The 18,918-nt window shown below is 44.3% G+C and overlaps 1 protein-coding gene across 1 annotated transcript in view; it reads left to right on the top strand.

Annotated features, from left to right (window-relative positions):
* CACHD1 (cache domain containing 1) overlaps positions 1-18,918 on the top strand; it is a 137,332-nt gene that overhangs the window by 73,018 nt on the left and 45,396 nt on the right. The window contains exons 5-7 of the mRNA XM_081085711.1: positions 2,726-2,870; positions 3,743-3,959; positions 15,977-16,117. Coding sequence (XP_080941837.1) covers positions 2,726-2,870; positions 3,743-3,959; positions 15,977-16,117 — 503 coding nt within the window. The remainder of the gene's footprint in view (positions 1-2,725; positions 2,871-3,742; positions 3,960-15,976; positions 16,118-18,918) is intronic.

The following is an 18,918-nucleotide window of genomic DNA, read 5'->3' as shown; positions in this document are numbered from 1 at the left end:
CTATCGTTAATGTGGAAATGACTTGAAGTTGTGCCGCTTAGCCAGAAGGGCAGTGACAGAGATCGTGTGTAGGACAAGGCTCATCAATTCACAGAGCCCCTGAGGCAAAGATTCCTTCTTTCCTTGGGAATCCCCATAGTTCCCCTTTTGCATTGTCAGATGTTTGATGCCAGAACCTCTGCAGTTGGTACAAGACACCCACTTTGCCGAGTCTAAATGAGCTATCGCTTGAGTTTCTCTTCACCTAATTTTCATGTGCTTCTCTGAAGAGAAATTAGATGGCATGCTATTTTTATTTTTTAAATATATATTTTTTTATTTCAGAGAGGAAGGGAGAGAAAGAGAGAGAGAGAAACATCAATGATGAGAGCGAATCATCCATCAGCTGCCTCCTGCATGCCCCACACTGGGGATCCAGCCTGCAACCCGGGCATATGCTCTGACTGGGAATCGAACCGTGACCTCTTGGTTCATAGGTCAATGTTCAATCACTGAGCCATGCCAGCCAGGCAGGTTTCACATGATTCTTGATCATAAATATGTTGGTATTTATATATCGCACTCATCATTATGACACTGTGAACACATATGCTGCTTATTATTTACTAGTGGCCCGGTGCACAAAATTCGTGCACATTAAAAGGGGATTAATTAGAGGAAATACTTTAACATTGCTATTTGCCCTTTCTCTATAACAGAAGTGTCAGAGATGAAAGAAACTTAGTAAAATGTGTATGAAAATCTTTCTACTGTCAGAGTCTGGGGCGTGCCACAGGATCCAGTGTCAAGTCCCCGGCCACTCACGGTGCCTCAAAATCATGTGATACCCAGACCCAGCTGGCCCCACCCTTGTCAAGCCCCGCTGGATGGGGGTGCAGCCTCAGGTCCCCTGGCCCAGTGCCAAGCAGGGGGCACAGCCTCAGGGCCCGCGTCAAGCCCCACCTGCTCAGGGGGCACAGCCAGTGTCCCCTGTCCAGACCTACTGGGTGAGGGGTGCAGCCTCATGTCCCCTGGCACTGGGGTGGGGGCACGGCCTGAGGTCACCCAGGGCGGGGGGAGCAGCCTGAGGTCCCCTGGCCCAGCATCAGGGTGGGGGGTGCACCTTGAGGTCCCCCATCAAGCCCCACGGGGTGGGGGTGCGGCCTCAGGTCCCCTGGACCAGTGCCGGGGCAGGGGTGCAGCCTCAGGTCCCCCGTCAAGCCCCGCTGGGTGGGGGGTGCAGTCTGAGGTTCCCCATCATGCCCTACCAGGTGGGGGGTGCGGCCTGAGGTTCCCTGGCCTTGTGTCAGGGCGGGGGGCACGGCCTGAGGTCTCCTATCAAGCCCCACCGGGCAGGAGGGTGCAGCCTCAGGTCCCCTGCCACGGCCAAGTGTCAGGCAGCCTTAGGTCCTTGCTGATTGCTCGTTAAGGCTCGTTATGGGAACTTGGCCTCTGTTGTGGGCGCCGCCATCTTTTGTGATGGTGTGATGGTCAATTTGCATATTCCCTCTTTATTAAATAGGATGTGAATTGAGTTGGAATGGAGAAGGTGTGTCCTTTTTTCATAAAACCTATTCACCTATCTTGGAGGACCTAAAAAGTTCCATGTGTAACACAGTCATCAGTGTTGGGAGAGTTAGATTTTTCTTCTTTTCTATTCTCTCTTTCATTTCTGGAGCCACATCTCCTGGATTTTTTTTTTTAATCCCATTTCCCTACTGGCTCAATGGTATCGATTAGTATTAATGCACAACTTTGGGCTGGAGAACAGTGAGTGTCAACTTGGCCAGGTGTTTTGGTATTTTGCCTGTATGTCTTAATTTGTGCCCAGGCTTTTGTGACTCAACTGGCATCTAACATTTCCCAGAGAGGAAAAAACAATCTAGTGTTTTTTAGGGGTGTCCATAAAGTAGAGCATTCTCTTGAGGCTGATTTGCTTTCTTAAGCGCCCCCTAATTTGTTCCAGCTTTAACACTGTGAATAGAGACCTCATTAAGCCTCCCCTCACACCCCTTCCTGTACTGCACTCTGGCGGAAGCCTGCTTTGATGGGAGGCCTTTCTCCCTGGGACTCCACCCCTCCCCCTTCCTTAATGTTGGCAAACAAACACCCGGCCAGAAGAGTGGCTATCACAGGCTCGGACAGCCCCGATGGCACAATGTTAAATGCGTAGATAAGGGGCCTTTTAGTGGCTGACTTGCGTGAGCTGCCTCAATCCTAAAAGGCCCTCTTCACAGTGGTCCTCGTCTTGCGAGAGAGAAACCAGACCTGTATTCCGAGCCGCTCAGCACGCTCACTGAGTATAGGCTGCCCAGGTTTCCCCAAAGTCCCGCTCTGTCATCTGCCAAGGAGGACCCAGTGCAGGCGCGCGGACCTTTCTCCCTCTGAGGCTGTGTCTGCAGCTTGAGGCAGCCACCGGTCCGACTCCTGCAGCAGCACCACCACAAGCAAAGGAGAGGGTTGTCGTGTGAGGAAAAGCCAGCCTTCCAAAGGGTTTGCTGCTTAAAACCGTCTCCCAGTCGCTTTCATCTTTGGGAGACACAGGGTACCAGCCCCTGGTCTGCAGACCCACGCTGTTATCTCAGGGCCCCAGGATAGTTTCTCCCGCTGGGCTGATCTCGCATTCTCCTGCCCTCTGTGGAGAAACCTAGGCACCAGCATGACTGCACACCTGCTCACAGCTGGCTCGGGGTGAGGCCTTGTACTTAATGCAGGATTGACCGCAGAGAGCTTCTCCTCCTTCCAGACCTATCTACGTCTCGACAGTCCGGCCGCAGTCCAAGCACATAGTAGTGATCCTGGACCACGGGGCCTCCGTCACCGACACCCAGCTCCAGATCGCCAAGGATGCCGCCCAGGTCATCCTCAGCGCCATCGACGAACACGATAAGGTGACCATGATCGCCGTGGCCCACGTGGCTTTGGATCTGCCGTGAACACCTTTTTAGAAGCACTCTGTGTTTGATGACATATGGTTTGGAATCCGTCTTTAAGATGACTTTGGGAGAAGAGAGCAATATAGTTTTCACTCTGGTATTTGAGAAAGCAGCTGCCCAACTGAGATTCCAAATCTCTTGTAAAACTAGCCCCACTCAGCTGAGCCTTGCACTTCCTTTCTGCCTCCTCTTAAGACTTCTAATTAGCTGTGACTCTCACACTGGAAGTTATATTAAGGAGCAAAAGGGCCAGGGTTTGGATGCTGGTGGATGGCTTACTTTATCTGAAGATTGCTTGGGAGGGAAGGGAGAAGGGAAGGCCACTGGAGGCTTCCTAACCTCTAGGGCACCTCAGAGACAGGTGTGTTTGCAGCTAATGATAGTCCGCCTGTGGGCAGTTTCTGCTTCATCATTTTGACTTTTCCAAATCCTAAAGTTTTACTCACTAATGTCATTGTTTAAAACCTCCCCTATATCTTTACCCTCCCCCCACCCCACCTCCAATTGGACAACAAAGATGGTTAGTACTTGCTAAGACTTTTCTTTGCATGAAAAAAAAATTTTTTTAATATTATATGTGAACACCATACTGCTGACTTCATCTTGGAACAAAAACCAAACTCTAGGGTCCCTCCCTCTTACCAATCCTTAACTAATCCTTTTCAAAATTGATAGATGTGTGCCTTCAGGCATTTATTTTTAAACTCTCAGAAATCTGTAAGCTTTCTCACTCCTCGGGCTCTTCTGGAATTTAGAAAACAAATAAAAAGACAGCCATCCACACCTTTCCATGGTCGGATAAGGGGTTTCCTTTTTCCTCCACCCAGATCTCAGTGCTGACTGTGGCGGACACGGTGAGGACCTGCTCCCTGGACCAGTGCTACAAGACGTTCCTGTCTCCAGCCACCAGTGAGACCAAAAGGAAGATGTCCACCTTCGTCAGCAGCGTCAAATCTTTGGACAGTCCAACCCAGCACGCCGTGGGATTTCAAAAGGCATTTCAGCTGATTCGGAGCACAAACAACAACACGAAGTCCCAAGCAAGTAAGCGCATTTCCCCAGAGGACTGATAAACTAGTGGGTAAAGGGTGGCGATAGGAATATGTTATAAATGCATCACACAGCCATGTCTAGAGGGATTTTTTTTAATTGACTTGGGATAAAATTTTTGTGTGTTGTCATAATGTCATCTAATACTAGGCTCTTACTAGATTTTCTCTTCTTTCCCAATCCAAGTGCTCAGTCTGCACAATTTCTTTACTCCCAGAGGCTCCTCTTCCTGCCCCTTTCATAGGGACACATCCCATTTACGTCCCCAGGGAATACCCACATCCTTTTTAATGCTAATTGTCAACCTTGCCTCCTCTTTGACTTAGAATGGAGGACCTGTGCGCCTGTGCAGGTAAAATGGGGCCACAGGAGTTCTTGCCTTAATCCTTCCATCCTCTAACCAGCTGTCATTTCGATGAGCATAGCTCTTAAAATGTACAAAGGCACTCTAATTTAATTTTTGTGTATTAAAGAAGATCTGGAATTAGGGTGCATGCTAATGGAAAGGATATTTGAAATAAGACACATACTTTGAAACTACTGAAAGGAATCTCTGTTATTTTCCCTTTTATATTTGAAAATCTATTTGTAGGTATGTGTGTGTGTGTGTGTGTGTGTGTGTGTGGTTTTTAGTGAATGTATCCTTGAGATAAATTTAAAGAATATATTTTTAAGCTCTGTATAGTATCTGCATTAAAACTAAGAGCATTGCTAAATGCAAAGCACAGTGCCTGGCATATGGTGGGACTTTGAAAGAAAGAAGTTACTGTAACTATTGCAACTAATGGGGGTAGGTAGCATATTCATTTTTTGTTTCTGTATATTATTATCTCATCGTTTATTGTATTATCTCACAGTTTCCCTGGGTCAGGAGTCCAGATACAGCTTAGCTGGGTTCTCTTCTTAGGATTGTGTAAGGCTGCAATCCCGCTGTCAGCCAGGTGTGTGGTCTCATCAGAGGTTTGGAGTCCTCTTCCAAGCTCTAATTGTTGACATAATCACTTTCCTTGCAACTGTAGAACTCATGTCCACTTGCTTCTTCAAAGCCAGCAGGAGAGCACCTCCTCTTCAACTCCTGACTTCAGGGAAGGCTTTAAAGGTCTCCTCTGAACTAATCAAGCCCACCCTCCCTTTTGGTTTAATCAGATAGCTCTCCCTTGTGATTGACATTAAGACCTTAATGACATCTGCAAAATCACTATCACCTTTGCCATAGTCGATTGGTTAGAAGTGAATTCCTGGTCATGCCTGCACTCAAGAGGGGAGGGGATTATGCAAGGGTGTCAGTCATCAGGCTCATCTTAGAATTTGCCAACCAGCATAGAAACTGACCAATATTACAGGCTGTCTGAGTGTAAAGTTTCCCACGATTCAGTAAGGTCAGTAGACAAGGCTGACCTCTTAGGTATTAAAGAGGATTGGCTAGTTGGTGGATGCCATTTGCCTGTAGGTGCCATCTACCTCAGTGGAAGTGTTTCTACTTGATTCTTCAGCCATCAAACCAGCTCTAGAGTTTAAGTCCAGTTTTGATGGTGATGCTATTTAAATAGTGGAGAGGAACGTCAGCCCAGCAGTGGCCAGGCAGTGACTGTGACTCAGCAAGCCCCCAGGGTGAGGTAAGGAGGATGTTTGCAGGGTGTGGTTAGCCCAAGAGCACATACTCCAGCAGGGAGGCAGCTGCTCTTCTGTCCAGCCTGTGTTGCCAGACAGGAAGTCCTGCCCTGTGTTGCCAGATCTTCTGTTTCAAGAGAAGCCAGAAATCTGGATTTTTATGTGAAACCCCTTGATTTTCAGATGTTGACATTTGTTCCAGCTTTAAAACTGTGAGTAGAGACCTCATTAAACCTCTTCTTACAAATCTTCCTGCACTGCACTTGAGCAGAAGCCTGTTTTGATGGCTAGCATTTGTCTTCTGTGTTCTTTGTTCGTTTTTCTTTTCTTTTTTTTTTAAATATATTGTATTGGTTTTTTACAGAGAGGAAGGGAGAGGGAGAGAGAGTTAGAAACATCAATGAGAGAGAAACATCGATCAGCTGCCTCCTGCACACCTCCTACTGGGGATGTGCTGCAACCAAGGTACATGCCCATGACTGGGATCGAACCTGGGACCTTTTGGTCTGCAGGCCAATGCTCTATCCACTGAGCCAAACCAGTTAGTGCTGGGGTCCAACCCCAGCAGGTCCAGGGGTCCCCAAAGGTGTAGGCGAAGCCGGCGAAGTAGGAATGACACGGAGGCAGCGTTCAGTTGATCATCATAGCCGGGTTCTCTTGTCAGGGTCTCCTGCCAAGTTCTGGTCTGGATCTCCAGCGAAGTTCTGGCTAGGATCTCCAGCCAGGTTCTGTGTCCATGTTCTCTTGCTAGGTTCTCCAGATTCTCCAGCCAGGTTCTGTAGCCATGTTCCCTCGCTAGGTTCTCCAGCCAGGTTCTGTCCAGGTTCTCCAGCCAAGTTCAGTCACCAGGTTCTAGTCAGGTTCTCTTGCCAATTTCTGTAGTCAGGTTCAGTCCAGGATCTTTTGCCATGTTCTCTCCAGCGAAGTTCTTCTGTCTGTAGGTTCTGTGTAGGTTCTGTGCCAATTTCTGTCTCTCTCTCTCTCTCTCTCTCTCTCTCTCTCTCTCTCCCTCTCTCTCTCTCTCTCTCTCTCTCTCTCTTTCTCTGTCTCCTAAGTTCTGTCTGCTGTTGTCTTGTTTCAACTGTATTTATACCAGTTGATTCCAATCCTATCAATCTCTATTCCAAAGGTTAGGGCGTTTCTTCTCTCCATTCCAGGGAGTAAAGATTATGTAGCTTAAGCATGATTGTTTGTAGTTGAAGTGATTAACTACCCGCCTGGCACTTAGTTAAGGAGTTTCATCCCCTCCCTGACTTCAGGGAAAAATTCCTACCTGGGGAAACAACCTTTCTAGGAGAGGCATCCCCTCCCTGACTTCAGGGAAAAATTCCTACCTGGGGAAACAACCTTTCTCGGAGAGGTGACCTTGGTTAAAACACACAGCGCTAAGGGGAGCAAACATATTAAGAACAGTATGCTATATATGCCAGGTCCCTTGAAACAGCAAGGATGGACCGGCTCCCGGCAAGTTAGGGCTGTTCGTTTTTCTTAATGTTGGCAAACAAAAGCATGACAAGAAGAGTGACCATCACAGACTGGGACAAATTTTGATGGTACTATTTTTTTCTTTGTTTTTTTTAATGCTCAGAGGAGTCCCTTTTAGGCCAAGTAATGTGTTTCACAGGCCTCCACCTAAAGCTTCTCCCAGCAGTTCGAAGGAAAAAAAGACCCAAATGAGTTGCTTAAAGTATTTACTTCAGGAATGAGCATTGTCTGGTTAATTAATGAATGATTTGAGGTGCTCTCAAGCAATATAGCATAGTGTTTTAAGTATGTGTGGGTTTTAGGTTTCAACCAATGTGGTTTCAAATTCCTACTCTGGAATTTTTCTAACCTCTGTGAACTTATTTGTGTAAATTATTTGATCTCTCCAGGCCTGGGGGTGATAATAAGATCCAGGATTCCATCATAAATATTAAATAAACGTAGCTGTGGCTGTTATGATATTTAGTTTCCTACAAGACTTCCAGCTAACCTATAGAGCATATCCCAGGTATCCTAAATTGACCTCAGGCCCAAACAAGGCCAAGGACCACTAGTAGCCTTGGCTACAACACAGTGAGGGGTCTGTATACTCCTCCCAGGAGCTTACACTATATATACACACCACTGTTCATTCCGCAGACAGTTATTTAGCACCTGCACTGTACCTGGTACTGTTTGAAGGCCATGGGGTGAGGTTAATCTAATAAAGCAGACCTACCCTGTAGGATTATCATGAGAATTAATCTGTGCATGAGAGTAAAGTATCTGCCCCCCATTAGTGATAATAAGATACAGAAGCTACATGTCAGAAATTATTATAACTTTGCACTAATCATAAAAATCTAAAACTTTTATCCTGTGCTGGCTCTTTTTCAAGCCTATGGTAGATTTATAACTGAAAGCTGCCGAGGTTCTTGTCCTAGCATCAAGAAGGGTTCAGGAATCTGGAAAAGGGGCTGTGCGTAGATGGCATAGAAATCCAGAGATTAATAAAGAGTCCGGAGAGGAGATATAATTTTGAAAGGCATTGGGGGTCAGAGGACCTTCAGCTAAAGGAACTGAAGACTCCCTCCTTGTCTTGGACCCTTGCTTTTATTAACACAATTTGTCCTAAGGCAAGGTGGAGATAATACACTTCAAAGGGTAAGGTTTCAAAGGGTACAGAAGCATTGTCAGAATGAGGGAATTAGCCTACGGCTGTTCAGGTGTTTGGCCAGTAGGAGGCAATAACATGTAGATTAAGATGCCGTTTAGCTGTCTGGCAGCCACAATCAGTTTCCTATTCAGGTTTGGGGAAATGCCTTTAGCCATTTCCAACAGGTGACTATATGTGTGACTCAACCCTGTTGAGTCCCCAAGTTTCATCACCCTTTTGATGAAACTCTTGAAATTATGACATGCTGGAATTGGTTCCCAGCAGATAACATCAGTACATTTGGATTATTTGTTCTGGGTTTATTATTAGGGTAATTGGTTGGTGGGTCACTTTATAGCAGAAGGAATAAGGTGGTTAGGAGTGGTGATCTATTGGCATGGGCAAAGTCTAATTTGAGTAGCTCTTTCCTTTTTGATGTTGACCCTAAGGCATGCATGTGACTTAGTCAGGGGCTTGCCAAATGGAGAGTCCATTGCATTTTTTTTTTAATTTAAGTTCTTTATTGTTAATGTATTACATAAGCCATTGCATTTTCTTCTAGGTATATATTATGTCATTGTTCTGCCCAAGTTCCTATAATTATTCATTCTTAACATTACTAATCACAAAGTTTAAAGTTCTTCTGAGTGACTAGAGAAAATATCTGTTAAGTAAAAATAAATAAATAAATCAGACCAAATTTGGCAGGTCTGCTGTCTAGAAATAGAAAAATAACTCTATTTTGATTGTGCATTGGACAGGAATGGAGTCAGGGATGAGGCAAAAACAGTGAGGATACTTACAAAGTATATATCTTATTGTGGGGATGGAAAGAAAATACACTGGGTGCTGAAGGCTGCAGGCTGCAGACCTTCTAGCTTTCCAAATATGGGCCTGTGTCCTAAAACTAGCTCTCAGTGACAACATATTTAATCCAAATTCCTAAAGCTAAGTGAAAGATCCAGTGGGTTCTCTTTTAAGTCAGTTTTACAGGTGTGTCCAGGAATTTATCACACATGGTACCTTTGGCATTGGGCAGCCTCATGGTATATTTGTACACACACATACACACTATTTTTTTCCAGTTTAAAACTTTAAGTGAGGTGTTCTCAGGTGTGTATTTACAACATGGAGAATTATTACCAGCTAATTTAAGACAGGGATATTCCGAACCTTTTGGGGTGTGTTTGTGTGTGTGTTGCATCAGTATTCACCTCCTAATTTCTGATAAATAAATAGTGCATCATAAATTTGCAGTTAGTATTGATTAGAGAATTATTCAAGCATCAAAATTAGCTTTAAGACTTGCTTATAAGTCCTATACAAAGGCACCCAGCCCCAGAAGAGGGAGCTACAAGCTGTGGAGTGCTGATAGTTTCAAACAGCATACTCAGGGCCAGTCACAAAACACGTCTGACATTGTCCTGTGCTAGAGATTGGGAGTAGCAGATCTATCTAATACAGAGACACAAACCCAAACAGGTATACAAAATGAGGAGACAAAAAAAGAAGCCCAAAATGAAAGAACAAGAGAATTCTCTAAAAGAACTAAATGAAATATAGATAAGAAATTTATCAGACATAGACTTCAGAATAATAATGGCAAAGATGTTCAACAGCATGAGAAAAGATATAATTATGAAGAATGACATAGCACTAATAAAGAGCATACAGTGGAAGGAATACACAGTAGATTAGCAGAAGCTAAGGATCAAATCAATAGATTAGAAGACAGGGTAGAAAAAAAAAATCAATCAGAGAACCAAAAAGAAAAAAAAACAATTAAAAAACAGGACAGCTTAAGGGAGCTGTGGGACAACAGGAAACATAACAATTTTCGTATAATAGGAGTGCCAGAAGGGGAAGAAAGGGAGCAAGGGATAGAGAACATTTTTGAAGAAATAATGGCAGAAAGCTTCCCTAACCTGGTGAAGGAAAAAGTCACACAAATTCAAGAACCCAAACAGGCCCATGCCCAGACACATCAAAAGTAAAATACCAAATATTAAAGACAAAGAGAGAATGTTAAAGCCAGCAGAGAAAAGCAATTTGTTACATACAAAGGCGTTCCCATAAGGCTGTCATCTGATTTCTCATCAGAAACTCCACAGGCCAAATGGGAATAGCATAAAGTATTCAAGGTAATGAAAAGCAAGGATCTGAAACCAAGATTACTATATCCAGCAAGGCTGTTGTTCAAAATAAATGGTGAACTAAAGAGCTTCCCAGACAAAAACAAAAGGCTAAAGAAGTTTATTGCCACCAAACCAGCACTACAAGAAATGCTAAAGGGACTGCTGTAACGAGAAGAAGAAATATATACGGAGAGAAGCCTAGACATACAGAATTAAAATGGCAATAAATAAGTACTGGTCAATAATAATCATAAATGTAAATGGATTAAAACCTAGAGTGACAGGGAGTGCGATCTATCGCGCTCCTCCTGTCTTTCGCCAAAAGTGCCAGGAGCATTATTGCGCTCTTCCTGCAGTGTCACTATTAGATGCTAGTAGTTCACTCTTTATTGACAGATGGTACCTAAGTGCAGAAAACAAATGTAGTAAAGGTTTCCTTAAGTTTTTGAATATGTAACTTCATGTACTTATGATTCATAATTTTTTTCCTAAACTGCTATAAAATCAGCAAAAATGCCTTGGCAATTTTAGCATAGTTCCTAGGATATTGGTTGTCACTCAAAGGGTTAAATTCTCCAACCAAAAGACATAGAGTAGCTTAATGGATATGAAAACATGACCCAATTATATGCTATCTAGAAGAGACCCACCTCAGAACAAAAGATTCACACAGGACGAGAGTGAAAAAATGGAAAAAAATTTCCATGCAAATGAAAACTTTACTCAAAGACATCTGATTTACTCCTGTGCCTGAGCCACACTTTACTTTGAGTCATTTTACTGAGGTTCATTTTATGAGGTCATCTAACCCAGGAAGAAATGTTATGTAATCCTGTGCCTGACTCATCTTATTGGATTGTGGGCAAAACTGCATACACTCATTCGAGATGGTATAATAAACACTGAATCCAGCCATTTGAGGTAGATTAAAGAAGACAAAAATCTTATTTAAGCCTGTGCTGGAGCCACTCTTCACTCAGAGTCATCTACTTCATTCCTGTGCTGGAGCCACTCTACTTAGAGTCTCAGTCCTGTGCCAGGACCACTCTCTACTTTGAATCTAGATCCTGTTTGTTAGAACCACTCTCTACTTAGAGTCTCACTCCTGTGTTGGAGGCACTCTACTTACAAACTCACTCCTGTGTTGGAACCACTCTCTACTTACAAACTCAGTCCTATGTTGGAGCCACTCTCTACTTACAAACTCAGTCCTGTGTAAGAGGCACTCTTGACTTACAAACTCAGTCCTATGTTGGAGCCACTCTCTACTTACAAACTCACTCCTGTGTTGGAGGCACTCTCTACTTACAAACTCACTCCTGTGTTGGAGCCACTCTCTACTTAGAGTCTCACTCCTGTGTTGGAGGCACTCTCTATTTAGAGTCTCACTCCTGCGTTGGAGGCACTCTCTACTTACAAATTCACTCCTGTGTTGGAGGCACTCTCTACTTACAAACTCACTCCTGTGTTGGAGGCACTCTCTACTTACAAACTCAGTTCTGTGTTGGAGGCACTCTCTACTTACAAACTCACTCCTGTGTTGGAGCCACTCTCTACTTAGAGTCTCACTCCTGTGTTGGAGGCACTCTCTATTTAGAGTCTCACTCCTGTGTTAGAGGCACTCTCTACTTACAAACTCACTCCTGTGTTGGAGCCACTCTCTACTTAGAGTCTCAGTCCTGTGCTGGAGGTACTCTTCACTTAGAGTCATCTGTTTCAGTCCTGTGCTGGAGCCTCTCTCTATTCAGAGTCATCTGTTTCAAAGAATTACAGTAGCAATGTCCCTGTCCATAATAACCTTAAACGTAAATGGATTAAATGCTCCAATCAAAAGACATCGGGTAGCTGAATGGATACAAAAACATGACCCAACTATATTCTGTCTACAAGAGACCCACCTCAGAACAAAATATTCACACAAGATGAGCTTGAAAGGATGGGAAAAAATTTACCATGCGAATGGAAATGAAAAAAAAAGCTGGTGTAGCAATACTTATATCTGACAAAATAGACTTCAAAATGAAGGCCATTACAAGAGACAAGGAAGGTCGCTACATAATACTAAAGGGATCAATCCAACAAGACGATATAACCCTGGTAAACATATATGCACCCAATATAGGAGCACCTAAATATATTTTAAAACTTCTAGGGGATTTTAAGGCAGAGATAGACAGCAATACATTTATAGTAGGGGACTTTAACACCCCTCTGACTTCACTGGATAGATCTTCCAGACAAAAAATTAACAAGGAAACAGTGACTCTACAGAACACACTGGATCAGATGGATTTAATTGACATTTATAGAACATTTCACCCCAAAGCTGCAGAATATACATTCTTCTCAAGTGCACATGGGTCATTCTCAAAGATAGACCACATGTTAGGACACAAAACAAGTCTCTACGAGTTCAAGAAGATTGAAATCATATCAAGCATCTCAGATCACTGTGGAATACAATTAGAAATCAATTACAAAGGAAGAGTGATCACACACAGTAGATCCCTCAGCTGAGTCTCTGCGTTGGCCAGGATGGCGACTTTAGGCACTCTGTTTCCAAGCCTAGTGCCAGGCTCCTGTGGAGTTTCGGGCAGGAAAAAATGTCATTAAAAGGAACTATCACCCCAAATAAAAGAAAAAGGCTTGTGTACATTCAGTAGACGGATGACTCCCTCATTCACTTCTGCTGGAAAGACAGGATGTCTGGGGGTGGGTTAGAAGGGTCAACGGGGGGGGGGGGGGGGGGAGCAGGGAAGGACATATATATGTAATACTTTCAACAATAAAGGTTTTTAGAAAACTAAAAAAAGGAAACTAACAATAAGAGTTACTCATGTTTATGAAATGGGGAAGTCAAATATAGTGATTGGACTGAAGGAGAGAAGCATACACATATAGTATCTGAAAAGGTAAAAAACCCAGACTTGCTTATATACTAAGTTATAAGTAAGAGATAGCAACTTTGAATGGATTTACTTCTTTGGGCCAGATTTTATGAAATCAGTTCATTTGTCTACAACATTGATGCAACATAAAATTATCTATTCCATGCTGCACAATAAAGGATATTTTCAAAGTCTAAACTGGAAACTTACAAACTGAAGGAACTTCAAGCATTGTATCCTCAACACTGAGGATACTTGTTTAAACGAGTAACTATAGCCCTGACCGGTTTGGCTCAGTGGATAGAGCGTCGGCCTGCAAACTGAAGGGTCCCGGGTTCGATTCCGGTCAAGGGCATGTACCTTGATTGCAGGCACATCCCCAGTAAGGGGTGTGCAGGATGCAGCTGATCGATGTTTCTAACTCTCTATTCCTCTCCCTTCCTCTCTGTAAAAAAATCAATAAAAATATATTTTTTAAAAAAGAGTAACTGTATTCATTATCTGTCGCTAGTTGACAAATTACCCCAACAGTCAGTGATTTAAAATAATAAGCATTTATTATCTCAGTGTGTATAGGTCCAGAATGTGGACACAGTGTAGCCAGGTCCCTGTGGCTAAAGGTGTCTCATGAGGTTGCAAACTATCGGCCAGGGTTGCTGTCCTCTCAGCATTCAACTTGGGAAGGATTTGCTTCCGTGTTCACTCAAATGGGTGTTGGTGGGGTTCTATTCTCAGGGCCTCAATCCCATTCCTCTCCATTGGACTCATTCAACATGCTACCTGGCCTCCCCGAGAGTTGAGAGAGAGGACCCAAGGTAGACGCCACCATCTTCTTTAACTTAATCTTTCTATTGACATCTCACCACCTCTGCTGTAAATCCATTAACTCCAGCCCACAGTCAAAGGGACACTGCTACTCAAAAATCTTAATATCAGGAGGTGGGATCATTGGGAACCCATGCAGAGATCGCCTGTCACAGTAACTATGAAGCAACCTCATTTAAATGACAACAATAAGGACCTGAAGAAATAAGCATATAACATATTGTATAAACATGTATTTCTTAATAAAATGATAAACTCATATATAGGATGTCTTACAATATATAATCAAATCAAAGAATCTCATATTAGAAAGGAAAGGTAAAAACCCAGTTCTCTTCCTTCCCCTGCTCCATGAAAGCCACAGCTCAGCCTCCGCTCCCATCACCATGATCCTAGTGCAGGGACTCTGCGGTTACTCTTTCTGAGTAAATCCACTTGAAAAAAGTTCTTCCCACCGACCTGCAATGGCTTCTCAGTTACTCTACCCGTTAGCCCTCAATGGAGAGTAGTTTTCATTAGAGTCACAGGTGCTGCTTTACACCTGTTTTTTGCTTTGTTTCATTTTGTTTTTTTGTGTTTCTCTTGTCTTTTGCCCTCTATTGGCCATCAAACTCTTTTGCTCTCACTTTTTATCCAAATTAACTTGTTAGTCCTCTCAGCAACCCTATAAAGTAAGCAGTGTCAGCCCCATTTTATGGACAAGGTGTTACAGTCAAAGGTGATCCTGAGTTGGGGGGGGGGGCGGGTGAAAGGATTGAGAAAAGACAGACATGAGAATGAAAGCTGGGTCTCGATGGGATGCTGCTCCCTGATGAGGAGACAGCGCCAGCGTCCACAAGCCGTGTCCTTATTTTATAGCAGATGCCACGAGGCAAAGTAGGGGCGTGATCAAGTTGTTTACAGCGTTCTCGTGAGTTCCAACCCTACTCAACTACATGCACCTGAACTCTAGCACAAGGCACATGGGGCCACGTGTTCGGACCATAGGTTCAAGCTTACAACCATAGCTGTTGGCTATACTTGCACGTGGCAATGAGAGGACCCTGTCCTTTCATTAGTCCGAGGCTTGAACCTGGCCAAAACACTGTAGCTGCGCCCCATAACAAGGAAATGTAGCTGTCAGAGGTTAAGAAATCTGCTTACATCACCCAGACACAGCTTGGAAGTAGCAGAGCTGTGAGTTGAACACAGGCAGCCTGGCTCCTGACACATTTTTTGATTGTTTATATATACTTTTGGTTTCAGAGAGGAATGGAGAAGGAAAGAGAGATAGGTGTTTTTAAATATATTTTTATTGATTTCAGAGAGATAGAAATATCATGAAGAGAGAGAATCATTGATCAGCTGCCTCTTGCATGCCCCCTACTGGGGCTCGAGCCCAAAACCTAGGCATGTGCCCTAACTGGGAATCAAACCAGGCTCCTGATGCGTTTTCAAAACAAACATGTTCTGCAGCTACTTAGTGTAGGGAAAAGAACTGTATATGTCTCAAGGGTCTTGAAAGAACCACCATTTTTAAAGCCTAGCCCCTTTCCTCCCCCCCCCCCCCAAAAAAAAAAGATATATATCCTGCTGAGTCACGGAGGAAAATATTAAATTGGGTTCTGAATCTTCATTTTCAGAAGCTTTCCATTTGGGATGGCTAAATTTTTTCAACCATGGGCACTCTAAGGAGATCTGCTTTTATCTGGAAATATATTAGGAGCCTCTCTTTACCTGACAGCGGATAAATGAGGCCTCGTTGCCCACAAAGTGCAGGATGGACGCGAAGCAGAGGCAGGGAGATGAAAGGCCCAGCATCAAATGGGAAGGAGTAGGAACGGTGGGCCAGGCAGGTCCTGGGGGCGGGACAGTCCGAGGGGAAACGACAAAGAAACTGCACTGCTGCCTTGAGCCAGAACCCAGTGTAACAGTTTGTATGTTTTTGTTTAGATACAGACATGGTCATCATTTACCTGTCGGCTGGCCTCACATCAAAGGAAGAAGATAAAAAGGCGACGCTCCGTATCATCAATGAAGAAAATAGCTTTCTAAACAACTCCGTGATGATTCTCACCTATGCCCTCATGAACGGTAGGTAGTGTTTCACGATTTTTCTTTCATATGAAAGTTCTCTCTGAATGTATGCTGCTTTCAAAAAAAAATAAAAAAGAACCACAACGGTGTGCTTTGATGGAGGCCTTAAGCAGCGAGGCAACCGAGCAGCTTCCTTCCCAGCCGTCTCTCTGCAGCTGCTGTTGGTATTCAGGGCGTGTGTGAGAAGGTGCTTTCTCCTCTCTCTCTCCAGACAACAGCTCGTTTCTAGACCGTCTCCAGTTATGTGGTCTCCCAGAGGGTTCTGTGTGACTCCCTTGTTTTCAGTCCTCCCTCATAGTCTGGGATTTTGATACAGCATCGAGGTTACTGAGTGTTTTTTGTTTTTGTTCTTTCGTTGCTTTAAGCTGCAGGACGTCAAGGTACTGACCTAGATTGGTGTGCAGGACTGTGACTGTCACACTTCCCTGCAGCATCGCCCCCGAAGCCTCTTTGCCCCCTCCTCCTCCTCGGCTTTCCTAGCTGTGGAATAGACATAAGCATCTCCATGACAGGCCTGTGGTGCAGATTCGTTAGGCCTAATGCATAGTAGACACAGGACACTGCCTGGCGTTTGCAAGGTGCTCATTCAGGTTGATTTTTTTTTTTCTTTTTTGCTGTTAAGCCAGACATTATGTGAAAGTGTTTAGTCAGTTGGCCCCTCTGAGGAAAAGCTCGCTGTTCTTTCCTTCTGCTCTCCCCCGTCCCCCAGCCTGACTGCACTCAATCTTCTAGCCTCTCTGCTGTGTCCTGTCTCCCCACCTGTCAGTCATCACTCTCCTCCCCAAACATCTCCTTCTTCAGGCCCCTTGGTCCCTGTTCAGGGTGGCCCTAGAACAGTGATGGCGAACCTAGGACACGCGTGTCGCGAACTCATTTTTTTGGTTGATTTTTCTATGTTAAATGGCATTTAAATATATAAAATAAATATCGAAAATATAAGTCTCTGTTTTACTATGGTTGCAAATATCAAAAAATTTCTATATGTGACATAGCACCAGAGTTAAGTTAGGGTTTTTCAAAATGCTGACACGCCGAGCTCAAAAGGTTCGCCATCACTGCCCTAGGCTCTTGTTTTTAAAGACCGTGTCTTGATCCAGCACCCCTGCCCACCTACGGCCTCGAGTGTCTCCTCGCCCTTCCAGAGTTTCATGTAGAACCACATGGCATGAGGGGCAGCGGTTCTCATATTTTAATGTGCTAAGGATTACTTTAAGTTGTTTTTGTAAAATGCAGACTCCCTCAGGTTTCCGTTCGGACCCTCTTGGGTGAGGTCCCGGAATTTGAGCTTTAGCCAGCAGGATTCTTTCTCAGGTGTTTTGTGGATTCCACACACATGGACCAGCACACAGTGTGTGGCCTGGAGGTTCTGAGTTCCAGTCTTCATGTATTAGCTGCGTGGCTTACTCCAAGTCAGTGGTTCTCAACCTTCCTAATGCCACGACCCTTTAATGTTGTGGTGACCCCCAATTTCATTGTTACAAATTGAACATAATTAAAACAGTGATTAATCACAAAAACAATATGTCATTATATATGTGTTTTCCGATGGTCTTAGGCAACCCCTGTGAAAGGGTCGTTCGACCCCCAAAGGGGTCGCGACCTACAGGTTGAGAACTGCTGCTCTAAGTAATGTTTTCTCTTTAGGCCTCAGTTTTATCTGTAAAATGAAAATAATAAAATGTATAGAGGGTTTGCCAGGATAATAAGTAAACAAGACATGAAGCGTTTAAAGTTCCTGGCACGGTACCTGGTAAATCACCGGACCTCAAAGCCACCTGAAGGAGAATGAAAGATGGTGTGATTCCCTGTCTCAGTACAGCTCGGAGGCAGGTTCGGCCAGCTCTCTGTCCGTATTCTGTTCCCCGGTGTGTTGTGCATGTTGCCTGTTAACACTGCGGTGATGTGCTCACCTCCGTATTATTGTCTCCTTCTCCTTTCACTTTTCACAAGACTGTGAGCTTCTCAGACGTGAACAGGGTTTTCATTTTCTTTGTGTGCTGAGCACAGCTGAGACGGGCAGGGATGGCCGGTTTTTCCTATGGCACATATCTTTCGGTGTTACCTCTGGGTGCCCATCACTCTTTCTTCATATGGTTTAGCTTCTTTCACACCTAAGAGAAAGGCAAGGATGGAGAAAAGGAAAGGAGGGAGGGGACTGGAAGGAACAGAAAGAAAGGGGACAGGAGAAGAAGGAAAATGTGTTGAGCCTACAATGTAACCGTGCCCTGAGGTTTTAGAGCTGCATCACACAAAGTCCCTGTCCTCAGGAAGCTTATAACCTAGTGAGAAAGACAGACCGACCCGGCAGATAAATTCAGTGCAGCAGTACAGCAGTGAGGAAACGTAAAATGAAGGGATCACATCCTCTTTTCCATCGGATCTGGAGGCCTGCTCAGGCAGACACTGAGAAAAGAAGCTTCGTTGCTATCGCCCATCTCTTCACTGGTCCTATAGGAGTCTTCCCACCAGAGACTCTTACGCACCCGCTGTGCCCTGAGAGTTTCCTTTTTTAAAACCTCTGGTGACTTCCCTCCCACCATCCCCATCTCTCCTCTTTCTCCCTTTAATCCAGCCACACACAGGTGCTCACTGCCCATTTCTCTGAACGCTGTCCGTCTCCGAGCACTGTTCGGTGGCACTGCCACATCCCCTTCCTCGACCAGCCAGCCTTCAAGTAAGGAAGCAGAACCACCCTGAGAATTTGGGTGTAACAGTTTTATCCTCAGGATGACAGTGTACAAAATTATGGGGAAACTACAAAAATAAAGAAGAGTGAAAGAAAGAAGAGTTGACAATAT

Source organism: Myotis nattereri (genome assembly GCF_964212035.1).
Source record: "Myotis nattereri genome assembly, chromosome: 3".
In the NCBI taxonomy this organism is placed as follows: Eukaryota; Metazoa; Chordata; class Mammalia; order Chiroptera; family Vespertilionidae; genus Myotis; species Myotis nattereri.
Note: the sequence above shows the minus strand (reverse complement) of the source record. Positions and strands in the feature narration are given on the sequence as shown.